We start from the raw sequence: 22,859 nt of genomic DNA on the forward strand, positions 1-22,859 counted from the left end.
TTGATAGCGGAGAGCGGTACCGCGATCCATAACGGTACTGCGAGCGAGACCGGGACCTTCTACCATAGCGGTGCTGGGAGGTCGACCGGTACCTCGAGTCCCTTTGTCTAGAGTGACTGCGGGAAACACGGTGCCGAGAGCAGTGCCGAGAGTCGGATCGGTACCAGGAGTACCTGGTCGGCGACCGAGATGTCGACCGGTGCCGCGAGTGCAATCGGTACCGCGATGGAGAGTGGTACCGGGACTGCGAGCGGTGCCAGGAGCGGGAACGGCGAGATCGAGAGTGTCTGCGAGATCGTGATCTTGAACGACGACTCTCTGTTGCGGCCACGGAAGGTGGCCTTATCGGGCCGGCTTCCCGACAGACTGAATAACCCGCACCGGCGGTGCCGGGGGTTGAGGCCGTGCCGACTCCGTCATGGCAATGAGCTCCCATGCCGTGGAGAAGGTCTCCGGTGTAGAAGGCAGGGCAAGCTCAACCACAGCATGAGCCGGGGAGCTGACAGGCACCGGACTCAACGGCCCTTGTGGGACCGGAATCGACGGTGCCGAGCTCAGTGGAGTCGCAACTGGCGGTGCCACGACTGGCAGTGCCGAGGCAGAGGACGGTGCCGGACGAGCTGTCTTCGAAGAGCACTCCTTCTGTTGAGCTGCAGCATTTGGAGTGCTTTGTTGCTTCCTAGGTCTCGGGGACAGGGAGCGGTGCTGAGCAACTGTCAGTGCCGGCAAAGGTCGGTGCCAGGGCTCCTTCTCGGTACCAGAGTGGTTCGGGGCCGAAGGGGCGCTCCTTACCGAACCAGTCTGTTGGGCACTCGGTACCGACGCTGCAGGAGTGAGTGCCGATTCCATGAGGAGCTGCTTCAATCTAAAGTCCCACTCCTTCTTCGTCCTCGGTTTAAAGGACTTGCAAATGCGGCACTTATCTGGAAGGTGGGATTCCCCTAGGCACTTGAGGCAGGAGTTGTGGGGATCCCCTATCGGCATCGGCTTTTGGCACACCGAGCACGCACACCTAATTGGAATCAATATGAGCAAGCACTCGAAGAACTGCTTTGTCTCGGCATGCCTTTACTGGGGGTTGGCAGCATGCCTGAAGGGACCACTGGACAGCTGGTTGCATGTCCCCCCTCCCCCAATGGGTGTCCTCAGCTCCTAGGACAGGGTGTGCAAACTTTTTGGCCTGAGGGCCACATCGGGGTTGCGAAACTGTATGGAGGGCTGTGCCTCTCTAAACAGCCCTGGCCCCCACCCCCATCCGCCCTCTCCCACTTCCTGCCCTCTGACTGCCCCCCTCAGAACTCCTGACCTATCCAACCCCCCCACCGCTCCTTGTCCCCTGACTGCCCCATCCAACCCCTCCTGCTCCCTGTCCCCTGACTTCCCCAACCCCTATCCACACCTCCACCCCCTGACAGGCCCCCCAGGACTCCCACGCTGGCATTTTCACACCCCTCACACTCACTACACGGGCTGTCACATGGTCTGCCCTGAGCAGGCAGAGTTTAGCACATAAGCTGGTGCCTGGGCTTCAGCCCTGTAGCATCCAAGAGGGGCTGAGAGCTGCAGAGAGCCAGAGAGGAGCTGGTCCCTGCCACAAAGTGTGGCAGCAAAGTGAGCTGAAGCGGAAGGGTCACAGCAACACAAGATTTGGAGGGTGGGGAGCAGCTGTTGGAGGACATGCCCCACCTCATGTTCGGAAGGGAGCGACAGTGAGATCCTTGCCATGGTTTTTGGTTGGGGGGCACAGCCTCTTGCAGCCAGTGCCATGCAGCACCGGCAGGAGGACCAGGCCTGATCTTTGCTGTATTTAGCTTTAGGCTGTTAAAAGGTCAAACCCTCGCCTCAGTAACACACTCATTTCCAGCTGAGCCTGAGCCAGGGTGAGACTGGCTGCTTGGTGCTTGCCGAGGGACTGGCCCGGCTGCTCCTGTGATAGGACCGCTCGGGGTAATGCCAGATAATGGCTCTGCTTGTGTCGGGAGGGAGACAGAGGCCAGCAAGGCCCACTACTTGGCTGGCACCTGGCTCAGAGCTATACAGGCTCTGCAGCGCACCCTAGTGTTCACAGCGCCCCCTGCTGCCTGAGGCCCACTGTGCATGGCGCTGCACAGACCCTGCTACCCTCACTTGGTGCCGTCTGGTGAGGGAGCAAGGTAGGGTGACCAGACGTCCCGATAAAATCGGGACTGTCCTGATTTTTAGGTGTTTGTCTTGCATCCTGATCGATGTTTGGTCGGGACGCAATTTGTCCCAGTATTTCGCACTCCTGATTTTGTTTTGTTTTGTTCCACTGGCGGGACTCTGCTTCTTCGCCCCCCCCCCCCCCCGCCAGCGGCGGGTCTCTGTTTTTTTTTTTCTTTTTTCCTCTGCCAGTGGGACTCCGTGCTCATTTTTTTTGCTGTGCCGGCAGGACTCTGCTTTGCTTTTTTTTTTTTTTTTTTGCTTTTCCCCCCCCCCCTCTGCCGGCGGGACTCAGTTTTTTTTCTCTCTCTCTCTCTCTGCCGGCGGGACTCCGTTTTTTTGTTGTTTTTTGTTTTGTTCTGCCGGTGGGACTCCCCTGCCCCCCATGTGTCCCACATATTTTCTTCATCCCATTTCGTCACCCTAGAGCAAGGACAAGGGTAGGAATGCTCTATAAGGTGCAAATTATCCACTACAGGCAACGTAGGTGTCATCATGCTAAATAATTTTATTGTTGAACCATAAAAGTGTGGCGGCTCAGACTTGCTCTGGCCTATACACAGCGCTCTGACTGCTCCTGGGTGCTCAGACGGGCATGCAAGGAACCCCAGTGATGCCCTAATTGGAAACTACCCTGAAATCCAATAAACACAAAGATCTGGCCAACTCCAGGCTAGGCCAGGGAGTTACTCTCTCCCCAGTATCTGCTTTTGCAGGGAACTGCTAACTGGCACCTGAGCTGAAATTCTGGTGGACCTAGCCCCCTAGTTGTGTACTGGGGAGAAGGTCTCAGGGAAATCCCACGCCATCCCTTTGGCCCCAGAGCCAGAATTCTGTGCAGGGAGCTGACCACCGGTAAGCTGTGGTTCCATCACTGTCCATCTGCAGCCCAGCCCCAGTGGACTCAGAGGGGCACAGAGAGAAGGATCTTTCCCAGCTGGAGTGGGAGCAGGGGTTCTAGCCCAGGGCACTGCCAGTCTCTGCTGCTGACTCCTGGGGACCATGGTGTAAGACATGGGGATCATGGTGGTATGTTGGGTAACCTGCAATTGGCTGTGTGCCACTGGGGGGAGGTGTGGGGCTGCCCTGGGACTCAGGGGACCTCAGATAAAACTTGTAACCCGGCTCAAGGAGCCTGCTCGGGCAGGGCTACAGCTGCTCGGCATTGCAGCCTGTGCAGGGAGTAGCCCCCAAGCTGCCTCTGGCTAGCACCTCTGCATGCGCCAAGGCCCTTGCATGGAGGCCTGTGGTCACCGCTCACCCCAAGATCTTGTCCCTGCATTAGCATGCAAATCCTGGTCCTTGGGCTTCGGGATTATGCCAGCATGTGCATGCTTGTTCTCAGAACCCATCCAATGAGGCCACGTGGTGTGCTGCACTGACATGAATGGGGGGGGGCGGTGTGGGGTAGCAATGGGTGTCATGGCAAGAGAGGGGCCCATGAGGAGCAGGCTCCCTGGGGACTGTCTCAGCAACTAACAAAACTGTAGAACAACAAGAAACTGAACGGTGGGAAGCGTCTTTCACAGCAAGGCCAAGCAGGCCCAGCACTTGCCTGACCTTGTCCTGTGCTGGCACATGTGGTGCCTGGCAAGCATTGGGGCCAGCAACAGGCTGAGCTGTGAGTGCCTAGTGACATGAACGTGTGCGTGGGGTCTGCTGTGCATGTGCGCTGGGGTAGGACGGTGTGTGTGTGTGTGGGGGGGTGTCTCACAACACTTGGGCTTGTAATAGAGAAAGGCCCTTGTCATTACACGCTCCCCAGGAATTCACTGTCTTCATCGGAGAAGAGAGGGAGCTCACAGGCGTCCTTCCTTGCAGCAGATGATCGGAATGCTTTGGGCGGCGGGGGAGCCAGAGGAAGGGGAGCTACCGTGGCCTTGGCTTTGCTCAGGTGCTGTAACGCAGGAACACACAGTGAGTACTGTCTCCGGAGGGCTCAGGGCAGGGGTTCTCAGACTGGGGGTTGGGACCCCTCAGTGGGTCGTGAGCTTTCAGCCTTCACCCTAAACCCCACTTTTCCTCCAGCATTTATAATGGTGTTAAATATATTAAAAAGTGTTTTTAATTTATAAGAGGGGTCGCACTCACAGGGCCGCCCAGAGGATTCAGGGGGCCTGGGGTCTTCCTGCCGCTGAGGTCCCGGGGTGGGTCCCGGGGTGGAAGGACCTGCTGCCACGGGTCTTTGGGGCACTTCGGCGGCAGGTCCTGGGGTGGAAGGACCCCCCCCCCCGCCGCAAACTGCCGCCAAAGCCCCAGAGCAGAAGAAGCTCTGGGGACCCGGGTCCCATGAATGTTTTCCAGGGCCCCTGGAGCGAGTGAAGGACCCCACTCCAGGGGCCCTGAAAAATGCTCGTGGGGGCCCCTGTGGGGCCCGGGGCAAATTGCCCCACTTGCCGCCCCCTCCCTGGGGCGGCCCTGCACACTCAGAGGCTTGCTCCGTGAAAGGGGTCACCAGTACAAAAGTTTGAGAACTACTGGTGGAGAGGAAGCTGCCACACCCTTTAGTCACAAGCTATTGTGAGCATGTGCTTAGTGCACCTGTGAGAGCTGACTGAGGGCCCGCGTATCACCCCAGAGCAGCAGGAGGCCCTGCGCAAAATGAGGATGTATCTTCTGCCTGTTTCCACCTCCCGCCTAGCATCATGCCTGCTCAGAGCCTTCAGCACCTCAGCTGCTTGGTCAGTGCTCAGGCAGAGTAGGGTTTCCCCAAGCCAACCAGTGGGCAAGACCTGTACCTGTCTGGAGTGATGCCGCTCTCCTGAGCGATGCTCCTTGGGCTGGGCCTGCTGCCGGTACTGGGGTCTGGAGAACTCGCTCACCAGGTATTTGTAGAGGTTGCTTTTCACATCGAGGGGGTTGTATCTAGGTTCTACTTCCAGACTGTTCAAGGCGCTCTGTTCAGAGAGAAGTGACACACAGGTCCCAGCTGGTAGCACGTGAGCGCCCAGCATCCAGCTTCCTGCTCTGAGGTGGCAGAAAATGGATGTGAGGATTTGTACCTTCCTTTCCTGCTTGAATGACATGCACTCCTTCTAGTCATTCCGGGCAGAGGGGGACCCAACAGGTCCGCCACAGTAGCTGATGGAAATTGTGCAGGTCCTGATCCTTATCTGGGCCTTCCCTCGCCCCACATGGATAACGGCTTGTACTTAGCATGAGCCAGATGTCACTTCCCCTGTGAGCGTGTCTCTCTGCCTTTGGGCCTGGTAACCATGCCTGCTGTCCCTGAGCAAGCATGACACACAGGCAGCAGTGTAGCTAGCGGGGTGCAGGGGAAGCAGCCGCTTCCCTCAGCACATTTTTCAAAAGCGGTGCCTTAGTTAGGGGTTACCATGGCGCCAGCAGGCACCCCTATAATAAAGAATCCCCAAGCGAGGCCGGCGGTGGGCATGAGCGATTCCAGTGAGGTCAGCGGTGGGCGAGCCAATGAGCGGGGTGTCTGAGAGGCAGCTGCCAGAGCTCTGGTTCCCTGTGCCGCGCGGCTCAGCTCGGCAGCAGGAGGGAGGAAGCTGCTGTGGTGGCAGCTCAAGACATTCTGGCACTAGGCAGCGTGCCAGCGGCTTCGCGGCCTGGAGCTGCAGCGGGGCGCCCGGCTCAGAGTGTGGGAGAAGAAAGTGAGGGACGGGAGGAGGCGCTTCCGCTGCCCAGGCACAGATGGTGCTGCTGCTGCTCCAGTAATCTGGGCGGTGGGGTGCAAAGTGCCCCCTGAGCAGCGCCACCCGCAGAAGGCCTGGCCTCGGTACTGGAGCAGGGCTCCCAGCACTGGAGGGCGGGGATCTGCTCCTTTCCCTAGGGAGCTGCTCTAAGGTCTCCTCCCTCCCAACCTTCCTACCGGCTCCAGCGCCTTCTCTCCTCCATCACCGTGGCCACTCCATGCTGGCTTGATCTCGATCGGGCCACTACCCTCCCGTCCCATCCCGTCCCGTGGAAGCATTTCCGCTTCCCTGCGGAGGGACAGGCTCAGAGGACTCGCGGTGGCACACGATCTGGGAGGGAAGGCAGCAGCAGGGACACCAAGATGCATGTGCAGCAGGGGAAGGGGAACATGGTGACACCATCTGGAGCGCAGGCGCAGTTGGGGCCGACCCGTACCTCTTACTCCGCGGTGGCCGGGTGGAGGAAGGTGAGGCGGCAGTGGCAGCACGTGCCGGGTGCGGGATTGGCCGTTGGAGGCTTTGGTGCAGCATTTAAAGTGAGTGGAGGGGGATTTGATCAGGGCTGCATGGTTCGGAGTGCCTCAGGCTCCTAGGCCACGGTCTGAGGGGTGCTTCCCGGGCATAGGAAGCAGCTGCGAGCACCGCGTCAGGCCGGGGCCTCTCCCGCGTGGAAGCCAGGTGGAGCAGGCTGAGGCCCGTCTGTGAGGGTGTGGAGGGGTCGGTGGCACCCCAGGAGAGCCCATCGGAGAGGGAGGAATAATGTCAGGGACTGGGAGATGCGCCTGTTGTCAGCTTGCGGCGCGCTCTGCTGGGGGACCTGTCCCGCGTTCCTGCCACCGGGCTACGTCTGCTGTGACCCATTCACTCTTCACCTGCCTGTGCTATGCGATGGATACTGGATTGGAGGTTTATGCAGGGCCCTCACCAAGGCGTCCTGCCCCAGAGAGCCCCCAGCCTGAATGAGGGAAACACAGAGGCTAACCCGACCAGCAGGGAGGAGAATTACAGTGAATAATATATGCTAGCCAGCCGTGGTAGCGCTGCTGGAGCTGCGAGTTGAGCGCAGCATAGCATGTGGTGAGGAGTAGATAGCCGGCCGGGTAGTAATGCTCAAGAGCAAGGCCTGGGGTAGGCTTGAAACAGGTTGGCCTAGCTACCTCCCGGACCAAGCCCCTCCGAGGGGGTACACAGCATGGCCGCAGCGTGGCCGGAGGAGCCAGCAGGGGAGGCGTGGAGCGGCCAGAGGAGGAGCCAAGGGGGGCGTGGCCAGAGGAGGAGCCACGGGGGGCACCTTTTTTATGTTTGCTCCCCCAGCACTTAGAACCTGGCTACACCACTGCACACAGGAGTTCAGACACAGGCCTCTCGGTCTGTCACTCCTCCCACGCACACACAGGTGTTCAGGCACAGGCATCTCCAGCTGGCTCCCCTCACACATGAGGGTGTTCAGACACTGGCCTCTCCGGCTCCCCTCGCACACGAGGGTGTTCAGACACTGGCCTCTCCGGCTCCCCTCGCACACGCGTGGTTCAGACACTGGCCTCTCCAGCTCCCCTCACACGAGGGTGTTCAGACACTGGCCTCTCCAGCTCCCCTCACACGAGGGTGTTCAGACACTGGCCTCTCCGGCTCCCCTCGCACACGCGTGGTTCAGACACTGGCCTCTCCAGCTCCCCTCGCACACGCGTGGTTCAGACACTGGCCTCTCCAGCTCCCCTCGCACACGAGGGTGTTCAGACACTGGCCTCTCCAGCTCCCCTCGCACACGAGTGGTTCAGACACTGGCCTCTCCGGCTCCCCTCGCACACGCGTGGTTCAGACACTGGCCTCTCCAGCTCCCCTCACACAAGGGTGTTCAGACACTAGGGTTGCCACTTGCCAACTTTCTATTTGCACAAAACTGAACACCCTTGACTTCTGAGGCCCCGCCCATGCCCTGCCCCTTCTCTGAGGCCCCGCCCCTGCTCACTCTCCCTCTGTTGCTCGCTCTCCCCACCTTCACTCACTTGCTCATTTTCATCAGCGGGCTCAGGGGGTTGGGGTGCAGGAGGGGGTGAGGGCTTTGGGGTGGGGCCAGGGATGAGGGGTTTGGGTGCAGGAGAGGGCTCCGGGGTGAGGTGTGGAGCCGAGAGGTTTGGAGTATGGGAAGGGGCTCTGGGCAGAAGCAAGGGGTTGGGAGGATATATGGGCTCTGGACTGGGGGTGTGAGTTCTGGGGTGGGGCCAGAAATAAGGGGTTCAGGGTGTGGAACGGAGGTCTGGGCTGGGGCACGGGGTTGGGGTGCGGGGGGGTCAGGGCTCCAGCTGGGGGTACGGGCTCTGATGTGGGGCTGGGGATGAAGGATTTGGGGTGCAGGAGGGGGCTCTGGACTGGGACTACGGGGTTCCAAGCATGGGAGGGGGTACAGGGCTGGAGAAGGGGGTTAAGGTTGTGGGGGGTGAGGCCTCTATCTGGGGGTGCAGATTCTGGGTGGGGCTCAGGATGAGGGGTATGGGGTGTAGAGGGTGCTCCAGGCTGGGACCAAGGGATTCAGAGGGCAGGAGCGTGATCAGAGCTGGGACAGGGGGTTAGGGTATGGGGATGGGGGTGAGGACTCCAGATGGGGGTGTGGGCTCTGGGGTGGGGCTGGGGATGAGGAGTTTGGGATGCAGGCGGGTGCACTGAGTTGGGATCGAGGGGTGCGGAGGGCAGGAGGGGAATTAGGGCAGGGGTGTTGGGATGTGGGGGAGGGCGGGCTCAGGGGTACAGGCTCCAGGCGGTGCTTATCTCAAGTAGCCCCTGGAAGCAGCAGTATGTCCCCCCTCCGCCTCCTACATGGAGGTGCGGACAGGTGACTCCGCGCACTGCCCCATCCGCAGGCGCTGCCCCTGCAGCTCCCATTGGCCATGGGGGAACATGCTGGAGGCTTGCCAGGAACCACGCTGAGGCTAGCAGGGAGCCGCCAACTGGACAGTCAACTGCTTTTTGACCGGGTGTTTTGGTTGAAAACCAGTCTCCTGGTCACTCTGTCAGACACAAGCCTTTCTGGATCCCTCACACACGGATATTCAGACACTGACCTCTCCAGCTTCCCTCTCACACGGGTGTTCAGACAAAGACCTCTCCTGCTCCCCTCACATAGAGGTGTTCAGACACTGTCCTCTCCTTCTCTCTGCCCTCACACATGGGTGTGCAGATACAGGCCTCTCTGGCTGTCTCCCCTCACTCACGGGTGTTAAGATACAGGCCGCTATGGCTCCTCTCATGCACCCAGGTGTTCAGACAGAGGCCTCTCTGGCTCCCCTCATGCACACAGGTATTCAGACACAGGCCTCTCCATCTCCACTCAGAGTGGCGTTCAGACACAAGCCTCTCTGGCTCCAAACACGCATGGGTGTTCAGACAAAGACCTCTCTGCTCTCTGCCCTCACACATGGGTGTTCAGACACAGGCCTCTCCGTCTGTCTCCTCTCATACACAGGTCTTCACAGTTTTCAGACAGGGCTTCTCCACTGGTCTGGAAAAGTTCTGCTGCTCAGATCGGCTGCCTTTCTAAATCCTGCTGAGGGCCCTGGATACTCCTAGCTGCAACTAACCAAAACATTAGATAACCATTTCCTCTTTCGCTCACCTGCCAGGCCACAAGAGCAGGGCCCTGGGTTTCCCAGCTAGTCTATGCACCTGAAGTAGAGCAGGAATACAAGCAAAGCTCTGCTTCCAGACATGTATTGGGAAAATGCAAGAGCCTGAACCCATGAGGGGACGAAGAGTATGGGGGGAATGACTTATTTATGCTAATTCTATTCATGTCAATAGGCCTGCACCTGCAATGCAGGTGAGAGGGTGTGAGGACCTTGCACTCCAAGCCGATAGAGGGATAGGCCCCCACCCCCCAGCACATCTTGCACATAGGTGACATGTCTGTGTCTGGATGTACCATTCCCTGCTAGTCAGCTGGTATCCTGTACGTGCAGAACCTGCACTGCCTCGTTATCTAAACTTGTGTGCAGCCATTTGTCACTTGCCTCTATGGTGCTGAGTGCTGTCTCTGGAAGGTCAGCAGGGAGGGCTGGGACGTTGCATGGCAGCAGGAGTTCTCTGACTGCAATGGCTTTGACGAGCAGCGTGAAGGAGTCAGAGGGGATGATGACATAGTAGGAATTCACTGTGATGCTCCAGCTTGGACTCTCACACTGTGGCTCACGTTTGGCCAAAAGCATCCAGTCCCTTTTCTAAAATCAAAAGCCAGAAGCAATGCTATCAGTGAAACCAGGCAGGGTTGGCAGCTTCCCTCAGCACCAGCTCATTGCAGGGGCTGAGGGGCTCTGTAGCAGAGTTGGATAGATCTGTGTCAGATTATGAACTCCATTTTGTGTTAGATGCTGAACTCAAGTCTAAAGTTGCCTGGGTGCGACTTATTGCATTGCTTTTGAGACGGCGCCCTTTCTGGAAGGGGCTTGCCATTGCCTTGAAGGACTATCACAGAGAAGCCAACAAGGCTACAATCTGGAGCCATTGATGACTCTGTTGCTCATCTGCAGCCCAACCCCTAAGAACCAATGGAACATTGGTACAGGTGGGCCAAGTACTGGGGGAGAGGCTGGAGCATCCCCATGGTGCATATGGCAATGGAACAGGCTACGTAAGAAGGAGTTCTGCTCTTGGCAGGGGGGCTGGCTATCACCACAGGTAAGAAGGGGGAAAGGAGAGAGAGGGCAGAAGGGATGAACTCCAGGCTCAGGGGTGAGCTGAGAACAGGAGAAGGGGTGTCTCAGGACTTTTGTTTTGTTTCCAAAGATCTGTAACTCTTGAGGACTTTCAGAGTAAAGTTTCTATGGTCAAGAAATCCCTTTACTAAGCCTGTGTTCCTTGCTTTCCTGCCGCGCTGTTTCTGCAGGGGTTAAAATAGAAGCCCAGCGTCACCACAGCCTGAGTGATGCTCCAGGGAAGTGTGTGTAAGCAAGTGGGAGGGCTTGGCTGGTTCCCGACACTGTTTTAATGGTCTAGGGCGAGTGGGAAGTGGTGCCCCATGTCCCAGAGGAGGGTCTCGGACAAGAGAGGTCTGAGCCCAGGAATGTGCAGTACAGTCCCAGAGCTAGTAACAGAGGTTAGACACTGTCCTCACCCAATTGGCTTAGAAGCATGTGGGACCAAGTGATTGCATCTATCCACGACCTGGTGACCATACAGAGTGGTATCAGGCCAGGTTGTAACAGGCTCCATCACCCAGACTGAGTGTTGAAAATAGCCCTGCTGTTGAATTGTATAGCAACTGGATCAGAGAGACCCTGCTCCCCAGGCTGGGATCCGGACCTCTGCTTTGTACTGCTTCATTCATAGATTCCAAGGCCAGAGGGGAGAACTTTCAACATGTAGTCGGACTTCCTGCATAGCACAGACCAGTGGTGGCAGATGACAGAACAAGGAGCAATGGTCTCAAGTTGCAGTGGGGGAGGTTTAGGTTGGACATTAGGAAAAACTTTTTCACTAGTAGGGTGGTGAAGCACTGGAATGGGTTCCCTAGGGAGGTGGTGGAATCTCCTTCCTTAGAGGTTTTTAAGGTCAGGCTTGACAGAGCCCTGGCTGGGATGATTTAGTTGGGTTTGGTCCTGCTTTGAGCAGGGGGTTGGACTAGATACCTCCTGAGGTCCCTTCCAACCCTGAGATTCTATGATTCTATGAAAGGATTTCCCTGAATTAATTCCTGGGTGAACTAGGCAGATCTTTTAGAAAAACATCCAAGCTGGATTGAAAGTTTCCAGTGATGGAGAATCTACTGCAGCCATTGGTAAGCTGGGAATGGGCGATGGGATGGATCCCTTGATAATTACCTGTTCTGATCAGGGGCAGCGAATTGTATGGGTCCATGGTGCCCGGGCTCCAGCAAATTCAGGGTCTGGGGGCCCGGCTCCACCAAAGTTCGGGGTCAGGTCTCTACCCCGGCCCCACCTGCCGCCCCTGCACACACCCCCAGAGCGTTCCTGCCTGCGCTGGGCAGCGGGTGGCTGCCCCCTGCAGTTCCGCGCTGCGCTCCCTCGCCAGCCGTTGACGGCTGCAAAGGAGAGGTGTCGCGGGCAGGCTGAGGCGGTGGCTTCGCCTGTGAGGGAGGAAGTGCATGGCAGCCCCCCGCTTGGCAGGTGACTCCAAGGGGATGGGGGGCTTATCCTGGCTGGACCTCCTGAGCAGCATCCTGGTGGGGCTTGGGTAAGTGTCATGCTGGGGGGACCGGGGAGGGCCCCCTCCCCGGAGCTCACTGCTGCCAGTGGGGAGAGGGCTGTGGGGAGTCCTCTCTGGCCCCCCGTCCCAGCCCTGGAGCAGCCTGCCTGCTGCACCCCAAAGTCATTCCCGGCCCAGCCCCACTCTCTGCACCCCCTCCCACACCTCAACCCTCTGTCCCAGCCCAGAGCCTGCACCCAGCACCCCAAACCTCTTCCCAAACCCCCTCTTGCACCCCAACCACCTGTCCTAGCCCAGAGCCCGCACCTAGCACTCAAACTCCCTCCCAGAGCCTGCACCCCTCCTGCACCCAAACTCTCTCCCAGAGCCTGCATCCCAAACCCCCTCCTGCACCCAAACTCCCTCCCAGAGCCTTAGGCAGGTGTGTGTGTTGGGGGGCAGGACTTGGACCCATTCTGGGCACCACCAAAAATTATACAAACCTGCCCCCCCCGGTTCTGTTCATTCCCTCTGAAACACCTGGCATTGGCCACTGTTGGGAGACATGATACTGGGCTAGATGGACTTTTGGTCTGACCCAGTCTGGCTGTTCTTATGTTCCAGTGATTAATTGAGAACATAGGAGTGAAAGGGACCCCCTAGGACACTGAAGTCAGGAAGCCACATCATACAGTCTGTTTTATAAATTTATCAAGCTCCATCTTAAAACCAGTTTGGTTTCTTGTCCCCACTACTCCTACTGGGAGACGGTTCCAGAACCTCCCTCCTCTGAGGGTTAGAAATCTTCTAATTTCCATCCCAAATTTACTCACAGCCAGTCTATCCCCATTTATTCTTTGCTAACACTGTCCTTTAGCTTCAATAGCTCTTTTCCCTCGCTGCAGTTAACTCCCTGACGGATTTATAGAGAGCAGTCATTTCCCTTCTCAGGCTTCATTTTGCTAGACTGTACAAGGCAATCTGTTTTACTCTTCTCTCACAAAACAGCCCACCATTCCCCTACACATCCTACTAGCTCTTCTCTGCACATGCTGCAGTTTGATTTCATCTTTTTGAACATGCATGACCAGAACTGGACACAATATTCTGGATGAGGTTTTTACCAGTGCTTTGTACAATGGGATTAATGTTTCCCCATCTCTACTGGAAATACCTCACCTCATACATCCTAGGAGTTCCCTTTGCCTTTTTTCATGGCTGCATCACATTGGTGGCTCATAGTCATCTTATAAGAATATAACATAAGAACATAGAACATAAGAAAGGCCGTACTGGGTCAGACCAAAGGTCCATCCAGCCCAGTATCCTCTCTACCAACAGTGGCCAATGCCAGGTGCCCCAGAGGGAGTGAACCTAACAGGTAATGATCAAGTGATCTCTCTCCTGCCATCCATCTCTTATGATCGACTAATGCACCCAAGTCTTTCTCCTCCTTTGTTATTTCCAACTGATCAGTCCCCATCTTATAGCAGAAATTCCTACTAGTCCCTAAGTGCAGCATGACTTCACAGTTTGTATTATTACATTTAATCCCATTACTATTACTCCAGGTCTCAAGGTCATCCATTTCTTCCTAAATGATATTCCAGTCTTCCTCTGTGTTGACAATGCCTCCCAACTTTGTGTCATCATCACTAGGCCTAGTGGACGGGGGAAGCAGTAGATGCGATAGATCTTCATTTCAGTGAGGCTTTTGACACAGTCCTCATGACATTCTCATAAGCAAACTAGGGAAATGTGGTTTAGATGAATTACTATAGGATGTGTGCACAACTAATTGAAAGACCATACCCCAAGAGCAGTTATTAGTGGTTTGCTGTCAAACAGGAAGGCTGTATCTAGTGGTTCTTCTTCGAGTGATTGCTCCTATGCATTCCAGTTAGGTGTGCGCGCCGCGCGTGCACGACATCTCGGAACTTTTTACCCTAGCAACCCCGGCGGGCCGGCTGGCGCCCCCTGGAGTGGCGCTGCTATGGCGCCCATTATATACCTCAGCCGGCCCGTCCGCTCCTCAGTTCCTTCTTACCGCCCGTGATGGCCAGTTGGAACTGTGGAGTGCTCTCTGTCCTCCACAACCCTAGCTCTTGCTACTTCTTGTTGTACATAGTTTGTTTAGTGTTAGTATAGTTAGTTCAGTAGCTAGTTAGTTAGTATTTTAGGTAAGGATAAGGGGGGTATTTCCTCCCTTCCCTTCCCCGGTGCGGGCTCATGCCCAAGGCACCGGGCTTTAAGCCCTGCGCAGCGTGCCAGAGGCCTATGCCGGTTGGTGACCCTCACGGCTCCTGCCTCCGTTGCCTGGGCGAAGGACACCGCACGGACAAGTGTGCTATCTGTTCAGCATTCAAGCCGCGGACCCGTAAGGAGCGGGACATTCGCCTAAAACAGCTCCTTATGGAGGCGTCCCTCCAACCCCCGGCACCGTCCGCGCCGGCACCGAGGGCTTCATCGGTGCAGAGTGCACCCGCGGCACCGAGCCGTTCCGGCACCGCGGCCCCGGTACCTAAGCCTGCGGCTAAGAAGACCCGGCACCGCTCGCTTTCGCCCTCCGACAATCAACAGCTGCTGAAAGCAGTGGCAAAAGCCCGCACGGAGGACGCCGCGAGAGTGGCTGCGGCCGTGCGTAAAGCGTGCCCTGGGCCCTCGACTCCGGCACCGCAAGCGCCGTCGAGTCCGGCATCGCCGCGCTCCCCGGCACCGACCGTGGTTGAGCCAAGGCTGCCATCGACGCCGGAGACATTCTCCTCCGCGCGTGAGCTAATCCGGCTCATAGAGGGCACCGAGCCTCCGGCCCCCGGCACCGCCGGTGCAGGCTGTCGCCTCAGTGGGGAAACCGGCCAGAATGACACGGCCGCCCTCTCTGGACGAACGGCACGGAAGGCGCTCCCGGTCCCGGCGCAGGTCGCCGTCCCGTCGTTCGGGATCTCGACGCCGCTCCTCATCCCGGCACCGAGCACCATCCTGACGCCGGTCTGAGTCCCGGTACCGCTCTCAATCTCGGTACCGGTCGTACTCCCGGCACCGATCCAGGTCCTGGTCACCGTACCGTCGATACCGCCGGAGGTCTCCATCCCGGCACCGTTCACGGCACTGCGACTCTCGAAGTCATTCCCGGCACCGCAGATTCCAGTCCCGGTCGAGCTCCCGGCACCGGTCGAGCTCCCGGCACCGCGGTGGCCGACGGTCACGATCGCCGTCCCGCCGGCGATACTCGTATCGACCCTCGGCGCCGTCGGCAGAGGGACTCCCGTCTTCAGCGGTTCAATCCCTCGGCGCCTCGGCACCGCCTTGGCCTTCCCGCCCAGCATCGGTGGCCTCCGGTGCGGATGATACCGCCCACCCGTTGCTGACCCCACAAGGATTCCATCATGAACAGTGGGGCTACTGGGTCCCCTGGGCGCATCATGAGGCGCAGGGCATCCCATTTCCCTTGCGGGATGTGACCACCGGGACCAGGGTCCCCGAGGCGACAGTTAGCCGGCCGCCTCCCTCTCCTCCGCACGAGCCCTCCGCTCCTCCAGATCGCCAATCAGCCACACCACATGACTCAGCGGAGGCTCAACCACCAGCCCTGGCGCCGGAGCCAATCGCGCAGGGCATATCTTCATCGTCCTCGCCGGACGAGGCGGTGGCAGGTGCTGCGGCCAACGAATCCCCGCCCATTGACCTTCGGGCCTTCCAGGACCTGCTTCGCCGAGTGGCGACGGCCATGGGTCTCCCCGTCGCGGAGGTCCAAGAAGACGAGGACCCGATCACCAATGTGGTGGGCGCGGACACTCCCGTCCGAGTGGCATTGCCCTTCATAAGGACAATTCAAAAAAATGCCACTACGCTCTGGCAGACCCCCGCTTCCATTCAGCCCACAGCACGCGGGGTCGAGCGTAAGTACTCAGCCCCCCCAACGGGCTATGAGTACCTCTACTCCCATCCAACCCCGGACTCCCTGGTCGTTCAATCCGTCAACGACCGCGAGAGGCACGGCCAACCTGCCCCTGCGCCCAAATCCAAGGACGCCCGACGCATGGACCTGCTCGGCCGTAAGGTCTACTCTGCAGGGGGCTTACAAATGCGGATTGCAAACATCATGGTCCTTCTCGCCAGGTACGTCTTTGACATCCTGACGTCCCTGGCGAAGTTCACAGAGCTCCTGCCATCAACATCCCGCCAGGAGTTCTCGGCCTTGTTGGACGAGGGAAAGAAGTCCTCCAGGTCCTCTATCACGGCCGCCCTCGACGCCGCGGACTCCGGGGCTCGGACCTTGGCATCCGGCGTGACGATGAGGCGCATCTCCTGGCTGCAGTCCTCCACCCTGCCGCCGGAGGTGCAGTATACCCTCCAGGACCTCCCCTTCGACACCCAGGGTCTGTTTTCCGAAAAGACGGATTCTCGGATCCAGACCCTGAAGGACGGTCGCATCGCCATCCGTACGCTCGGGATGCACACGCCGGCGACGCAGCGCAGGCCCTTCCTGCCGCAACCCCCCCGTTACCAACAGCGCTATCGGCCGTATGTTAGCCGGCGACCGGCCCAGAACCGCCGTCGTCCGTCAGGCAATCGGCGGAACCAGGGGCAGGCCTCGTCCAAGGCCCCCCAGGGGGCCAAGCCTGCTTTTTGATGGGACGCTCGAGGACGGCCCATCTCTCTCCCTACCGGATCCTACCCCCTTATTTTACAACCGCCTTTCCCATTTCTTTTCGGCGTGGTCCCAATTAACAACAGACACCTGGGTGCTGCAGACAGTCCAGTCGGGATACCGCCTTCAATTTGTTTTGCCCCCGCCTTCCCACCCACCCTCCCTGTCCCTCTTCAGAGACCCCTCTCACGAGCAAGTCCTCTTAGGGCCAAGCGACAGGCGGGATTCAGGCCGGGCAACCTTTGCCCCCCTATCCCCAAAGCGGATTCGGGTCCTATCCTGGATCTTTGAGCGGAAGGCGGGCTCCTGCTCAAGCAAGCACAAGCGTGCATGGTCAACGTGGGACTCATCATTCCCTCTCTGGATCCGGGACCTGGTACCATCTCGACTCTCTGGATCCGGGAGACCATGTCGCCGCCTATCCCATCTCACTTCCTCGTCGGCATTACCTCCGATTTGTACTACCTCCACTACCAGTTTTTTGCTGTGCTGCCTTTCATCACCACGCACGAGGTTTGCACCCCACCGCTGGTTCGGGTCGCGTCGCCCTCCGCCGCGCGTCCAGAGATCCGCCGCCCGCAGCCCGCGCGACTGGCTGGTGTGCAATCAATCTCGACTGGCTGGCCAGATGGCGGAGATCGGTCCGGTCCTCTCGGCGGCTCGGTCGGGCCTCTCATCAACGCCGAGAGTCCACTTTGATTCCTTCTCGAAGCGTGGAGTTCATCGGAGCGGTCCTCGACTCCACCATAGCCAGGCGGCCTCTCTCCACCACGCCCAGGCGATGGTGGCGCTTCACATGGACATCGTCACCTTCACCTTCCGACGACGACGGTGCGCCTCCGCCTCCTCCGGGCCCTCTGGGGCCTCCGGCGGGCATGTGTATGTGCGCATTGGCGCGTGAGGCTCTCCGCCCCCGCCTTCCTGGCGCTGCGTCGGTGGTCCGCGCCCCGTGTACGGCCGGATATGGTGGTGGTGGTCTCCAGGCGGGTCCTCCCCTCCCTCCGATCGTGGACCGTGGTGGTGGTGCCGGGTGCGTGTGTGCACCGTCGTCGTCCGCCCTCCGCCGCCCGTCCGCCGGGGGGGGCGGGCTCGGCGATCTTGGGGGCTGGGCGATCTCCCAACCCGCCCAGCCTCCTCAGGAGCTGTGCCTGCATATCAATGATCCGCAGCTGGCGCCGATCTTTCTAGCCTGCCCCCCTTGGCCCACATGCAAGGTGGTGTGGTGTGTACGGACAATACAACGGCAACAGCAATGTGAACAAGTGGCAAAGCAGGAGCCTCCCCTCCCCCCCTCTGCAGGGAGGCTCCTGTGGGACTTACTTCTCGTGACCCACCCCTCCGCCTCGCCGCCCTCTTTTTTCTTCCGGGAGAAACACGCTGGCCGACTGTCTCAGCAGGTCGTTCCTCTCCCACGAGTGGTCCCTCCGTCCAGATGTCGTCCACACAATTTTCCAGAGGTGGGGGTTTCCCCAGATAGACCTATTCGCCTCCAGGGAGAACAGGAAGTGCCACCGGTTTTGTTCATTCCAGGGTCGCTCGCCAGGCTCCCTCTCCGACGCCTTCCTCTACCCCTGGACGGATCGCCTCCTCTACGCCTTCCCTCCATTTCCGCTCGTGCACCGAGTGCTCCTGAAGCTTCGGAGGGACAGAGCCCACGTCATACTCATAGCGCCGGCCTGGCCGAGGCAGCACTGGTACACCCGGCTGCTCGAGCTCTCCGTTCGGGATCCCATCCCCCTCCCGTCGTGGCCGGACCTCATCACCCAGGACTTCGGCAGACTCCGCCATCCGAACCTGCAGTCCCTCCATCTTACAGCTTGGTACCTGAGTGGTTGACCCACGCGGAGAGGGACTGTTCAGCGGCAGTTCAGCAAGTCCTGCTTGAAAGTCGAAAGCCTTCCACTCGCTCCACTTACCTTGCGAAATGGAAGAGGTTCGCGCTTTGGTGCGATCAGCGAAGTCTGAATCCATTCGTAGTTCCGGTACCTACCATCCTCGACTACCTTTGGTACCTTAAGGAGCAGGGTCTTGCAGTCTCCTCATTGAAGGTTCACCTGGCAGCAGTGTCCGCCTTTCGTCCATCGCTGGAAGGTCAGTCCATCTTCTCCAACCAGATGGTTTCCCGCTTCCTTAAAGGCCTGGACCGCTTGTACCCGCCGGTGCGGCGTCCTGCCCCGACCTGGGATTTGAACCTCGTCCTGGCCAAGCTGATGGGTCCCCCCTTCGAGCCCTTGGCCACGTGCTCCCTGCTCTACCTCTCCTGGAAGACAGCTTTCCTCGTCGCCATTACATCCGCGAGACGAGTCTCTGAGCTTCGCGCACTAACGGTGGGTCCACCTTACACCGTCTTCCATGCAGACAAGGTACAGCTTCGACCGCATCCGGCCTTCCTCCCCAAGGTGGTATCGGCCTTCCACCTCAACCAGGAGATCTTCCTCCCGGTCTTCTTCCCGAAGCCGCATGCCTCGCCTCGGGAACAACAGCTTCACACCCTGGACGTCCGCAGGGCGCTTGCCTTTTACATCGAGCGGACGAAGCCTTTCAGGCGTTCGACCCAGCTGTTTGTGGCCGTCGCCGACCGCATGAAGGGTGAGCCGGTCTCCTCCCAGAGAATTTCCTCCTGGGTCACTGCGTGCATTTGGACCTGCTACGAGCTTGCTCGCGTGCCGCCATGCCGCCTCACCGCTCACTCGACAAGGGCGCACGCCTCATCGGCCGCCTTCCTGGCCAATGTTCCACTCCAGGACATCTGTCGAGCGGCCACCTGGTCTTCGGTCCACACCTTCGCCTCCCACTACGCGTTGGTGCAACAGTCTCGAGACGACGCAGCCTTCGGCTCCGCGGTATTATACTCCGCCACGTCTCACTCCGACCCCACCGCCTAGGTAAGGCTTGGGAATCACCTAACTGGAATGCATAGGAGCAATCACTCGAAGAAGAAAAGACGGTTACTCACCTGTAGTAACTGTTGTTCTTCGAGATGTGTTGCTCCTATCCATTCCAGACCCGCCCTCCTTCCCCACTGTCGGAGTAGCCGGCAAGAAGGAACTGAGGAGCGGACGGGCCCGCTGAGGTATATAATGGGCGCCATAGCGGCGCCACTCCAGGGGGCGCCAGCCGGCCCGCCGGGGTTGCTAGGGTAAAAAGTTCCGAGATGCCGTGCACGCGCGGCGCGCACACCTAACTGGAATGGATAGGAGCAACACATCTCGAAGAACAACAGTTACTACAGGTGAGTAACCGTCTTGTTCCCACAGGGGTCAGTCCTGGGTCCAGTACTATTCAATATGGGATGCATAAACAGCGGAATCGTGAGTAGGAGTACAGAGGTTATTTTACCTCAGTATATGGCACTGATGCAACCACTGATGTAATATTGTTTTCCAGTTCTGGTGTCCACAATTGAAGAAGGATGTTGATAAATGAGAGAAGGTTCAGAGAAGAACCACAAGAATGATGAAAGGATTAGAAAACATGCTTTGTAGTGATAGACTCAAGGAGCTCAATCTATTTAGCTTAACAAAGAGCAGGTTAAGGGATGACTTGATCACAGTCTACAAGTACCTACATGGGGAACAAATATATAATAATGGGCTCTTAAACCTAGAAGACAAAGGTATGACACGATTCAATGGCTGCAAGTTGAAGCTAGACAAATTCAGACTGGAACTAAGGTGTAAATTTTTAATGGTGAGAGTAATTAACTACTGGAACAATTTACCAAGGATTGTGGTGGATTCTCCCCCATCTTTTCCATCAAGATTGGATGTTTTTCTAAAAGATTTGCTCTAGGAATTATTTTGAGGAAGGTCTATGGCCTGAGTTATACAGGAGATCAGCCTAGATGACCACAATGGTACCTTCTGGCCTTAAAATCTATGAATCTATGAAAAGTGATGTTAACAGGTATCACTTTTTTCACAGCAGACTTACCCAGCCCAGGAAATCCTGGGGACAAATTAAGCCCTGGATGGGGGTGTCGGGGGAGGTAGCGGGGGCCAGGGGCGATGGGAGGGGATAGTGGGGGGCTAGGGGAGGCAGCGAAGGGCTGGAGCTTGAAGTCCTGTGGACAGAGCCTTCTGTCCTGCCACCCCAGAAGCCCAAAGCTTGAGCCCCACCACCCATGGTAAGGTGGGGAACTCACCTGCTGCCTGCTCCTCCAGTGTTGTGCCCCAGATGTCTCCAGAGGGGGGCAGGGCCCAACCCCTGCTGGTGGCCTCAGCAACCAACACCAAGCCGGTGCATCCAGGAGCAACAGGGATGGGGAGGTGTCGCTACTTTGTCCCTCCACCCCCACAATCACCACCCAGGAGGCTGTGGCCACAAGAAAAGTTCCTGGTGGCCACATGTGGCCACGGTATCTGCATTTGAGAAACGCTGGTCTAGGGTTACTCGGTCCTATCTCTGTACAGTGGGCTGGATTTGATGACTTCTGTAGGTCCCTTCCAGCCCTACATTTCTATGGTTCATTAGTACACTCCTGCCTATTGTACCAATCTCATTAATGAAAATATTACATCAGCTTCGGTCCCAAGTCCAGTCCTTGAACTCCACTAGTAATGTCCCTCCAGCCTGTGGTCATTTCCCTTTCCGCCAGCTTCTTGCCCACCTTACAATTCCTGTACTTGTTACCATCTTCTCTACCTTAACTAATATTTTCTCATGTGGCACTGTATCAAATGGTTTTCTGAAGTTCAGATAGATTAGATCTACAGCTTTTATCTTATCAAAGAAAGATATCAGGTTAGTCTGGCATGATCTAGCTGCATTTCATCCTATTTTCCATTTACCTTCATGTCTTTAAATATTCTTTCCTTCAAAATTTGTTCTAAAACCTTGCATACTATTGAGGTCACAATAATAGGTGCCTGGATCACTTTTCCCCCCTTTCTTAAATTACACCTTGTTAAAAATGTGTGTCTTATTTCAAGTCTGGATTTGTCATCTTCAGCTTCCAGCCATTGGTACTTGTGATACCCGTGTCTGCTAGGCTGAAGAGCCCTCTATCTCTGGCCATCTGCTGTAGAATAGCTCCAGTGCATCTGCTGGAAGAACTCACAGGCACAGCTGTGGACTAAACACAGAAGCTGCAGGTCCTTGGGACAGCTCTCCTGGAGCAGGCTGGACTCTTTCCCCCCAGACTGATGCCTGCCTTTGCCCCAGTCACAGATCCCATGCAGACCGCAGCTTGCTTGCACTCACCAGCAAGCTGTGACATAGAGCATGGAAGTTGTGCTGGTTCATCTCCAGCTCATCCCAATCCAGCTGCCAACAACTCGTAGGTTTAATGATGAAGGGAAGCCCAAACAGCGCTGACTCACAAACCCCTTCAGCCTTCAGAGCCCTGCAAAAACAAAGGGCAACCTGGTGAAGACTATCTGTGCTCAACTCATAGCAAAAGAAACTGACTGTTAAACACTTACTCCTGGGGTGTGGTGGTGGTGCAGGGTCTGGGATCCCACCCACGCCTGGTGCCAGTGCCCTAAAGACACACTGGTGTGTGTGGGGGGGGGGAGCGGAGAATCCAACCCATACCTGATGCCAATGGCCTAAACATTCACTGGAGGTGGGGGTATCCAACCCACACCCGGTGCCAGTGACCTAAACACTCACCTTCCTGGAGGGGACCCAACCCATACCCAGTGCCCTAAATACACACTGCTGGGGGGTGGGTGGGGGAATCCAACCCTCAGCCCTTGGTACCAGCAGCCATACCACCATCTGCCGTGATCCTGCCATCCTGCTCGGTCTGCTCACTACTTTGCTAGGAGAGCTCGGAGTAAAGCTGAGCTGCTGCACAAAGGCAGGGTTTGCTATTCTGTCTGGTCAGCACAGAATCGAGTACCCCACACTATGTGACTGATAAAAGCAGCAAAGAGTCTTGTGGCACCTTATAGACTAACAGACGTTTGGGAGCATGAGCTTTCATGGGTGAATGCATCCGACGAAGTGGGTATTCAACCACGAAAGCTCATGCTCCCAAATGTCGGTTAGTCTATAAGGTGCCACAGGACTCTTTGCTGCTTTTACAGATCCAGACTAACACGGCTACCCCTCTGATACTATGTGACTGATAGTGCCCTCTTTTGTATGAGCTATAAATACTAACCACTCATGTGTCCCAGTCACATCCCAGCTCAGGCAATGACATTCTTTCCTAAACAATTTCAACTGGATCATGATTCTCCTTCACTTTCCATCCTAAACTCTGATGTTGTGTGCTGTTAAACAGC

The 22,859-nt window shown here is 57.4% G+C and overlaps 1 protein-coding gene across 5 annotated transcripts in view; it reads right to left on the minus strand.

The window, feature by feature from the left end:
- Nucleotides 1-2,669: 2,669 nt before the first annotated feature.
- Nucleotides 2,670-22,859, minus strand: part of LOC120405918 (meiosis 1 associated protein) — a 78,287-nt gene continuing 58,097 nt past the window's right edge. For all 5 annotated transcript variants that reach the window (XM_039539853.1, XM_039539857.1, XM_039539856.1 and 2 more), the window contains 4 exons: nt 21,829-21,970; nt 9,845-10,051; nt 4,920-5,078; nt 2,670-4,078 (listed from right to left, as the gene is read on the minus strand). In XM_039539853.1, coding sequence (XP_039395787.1) covers nt 3,932-4,078; nt 4,920-5,078; nt 9,845-10,051; nt 21,829-21,970 — 655 coding nt within the window. In that variant the 3' untranslated portion in view covers nt 2,670-3,931. The remainder of the gene's footprint in view (nt 4,079-4,919; nt 5,079-9,844; nt 10,052-21,828; nt 21,971-22,859) is intronic.

The sequence above is a fragment of the Mauremys reevesii genome, linkage group 5 (genome assembly GCF_016161935.1).
Source record: "Mauremys reevesii isolate NIE-2019 linkage group 5, ASM1616193v1, whole genome shotgun sequence".
Lineage (NCBI taxonomy): Eukaryota > Metazoa > Chordata > Testudines > Geoemydidae > Mauremys > Mauremys reevesii.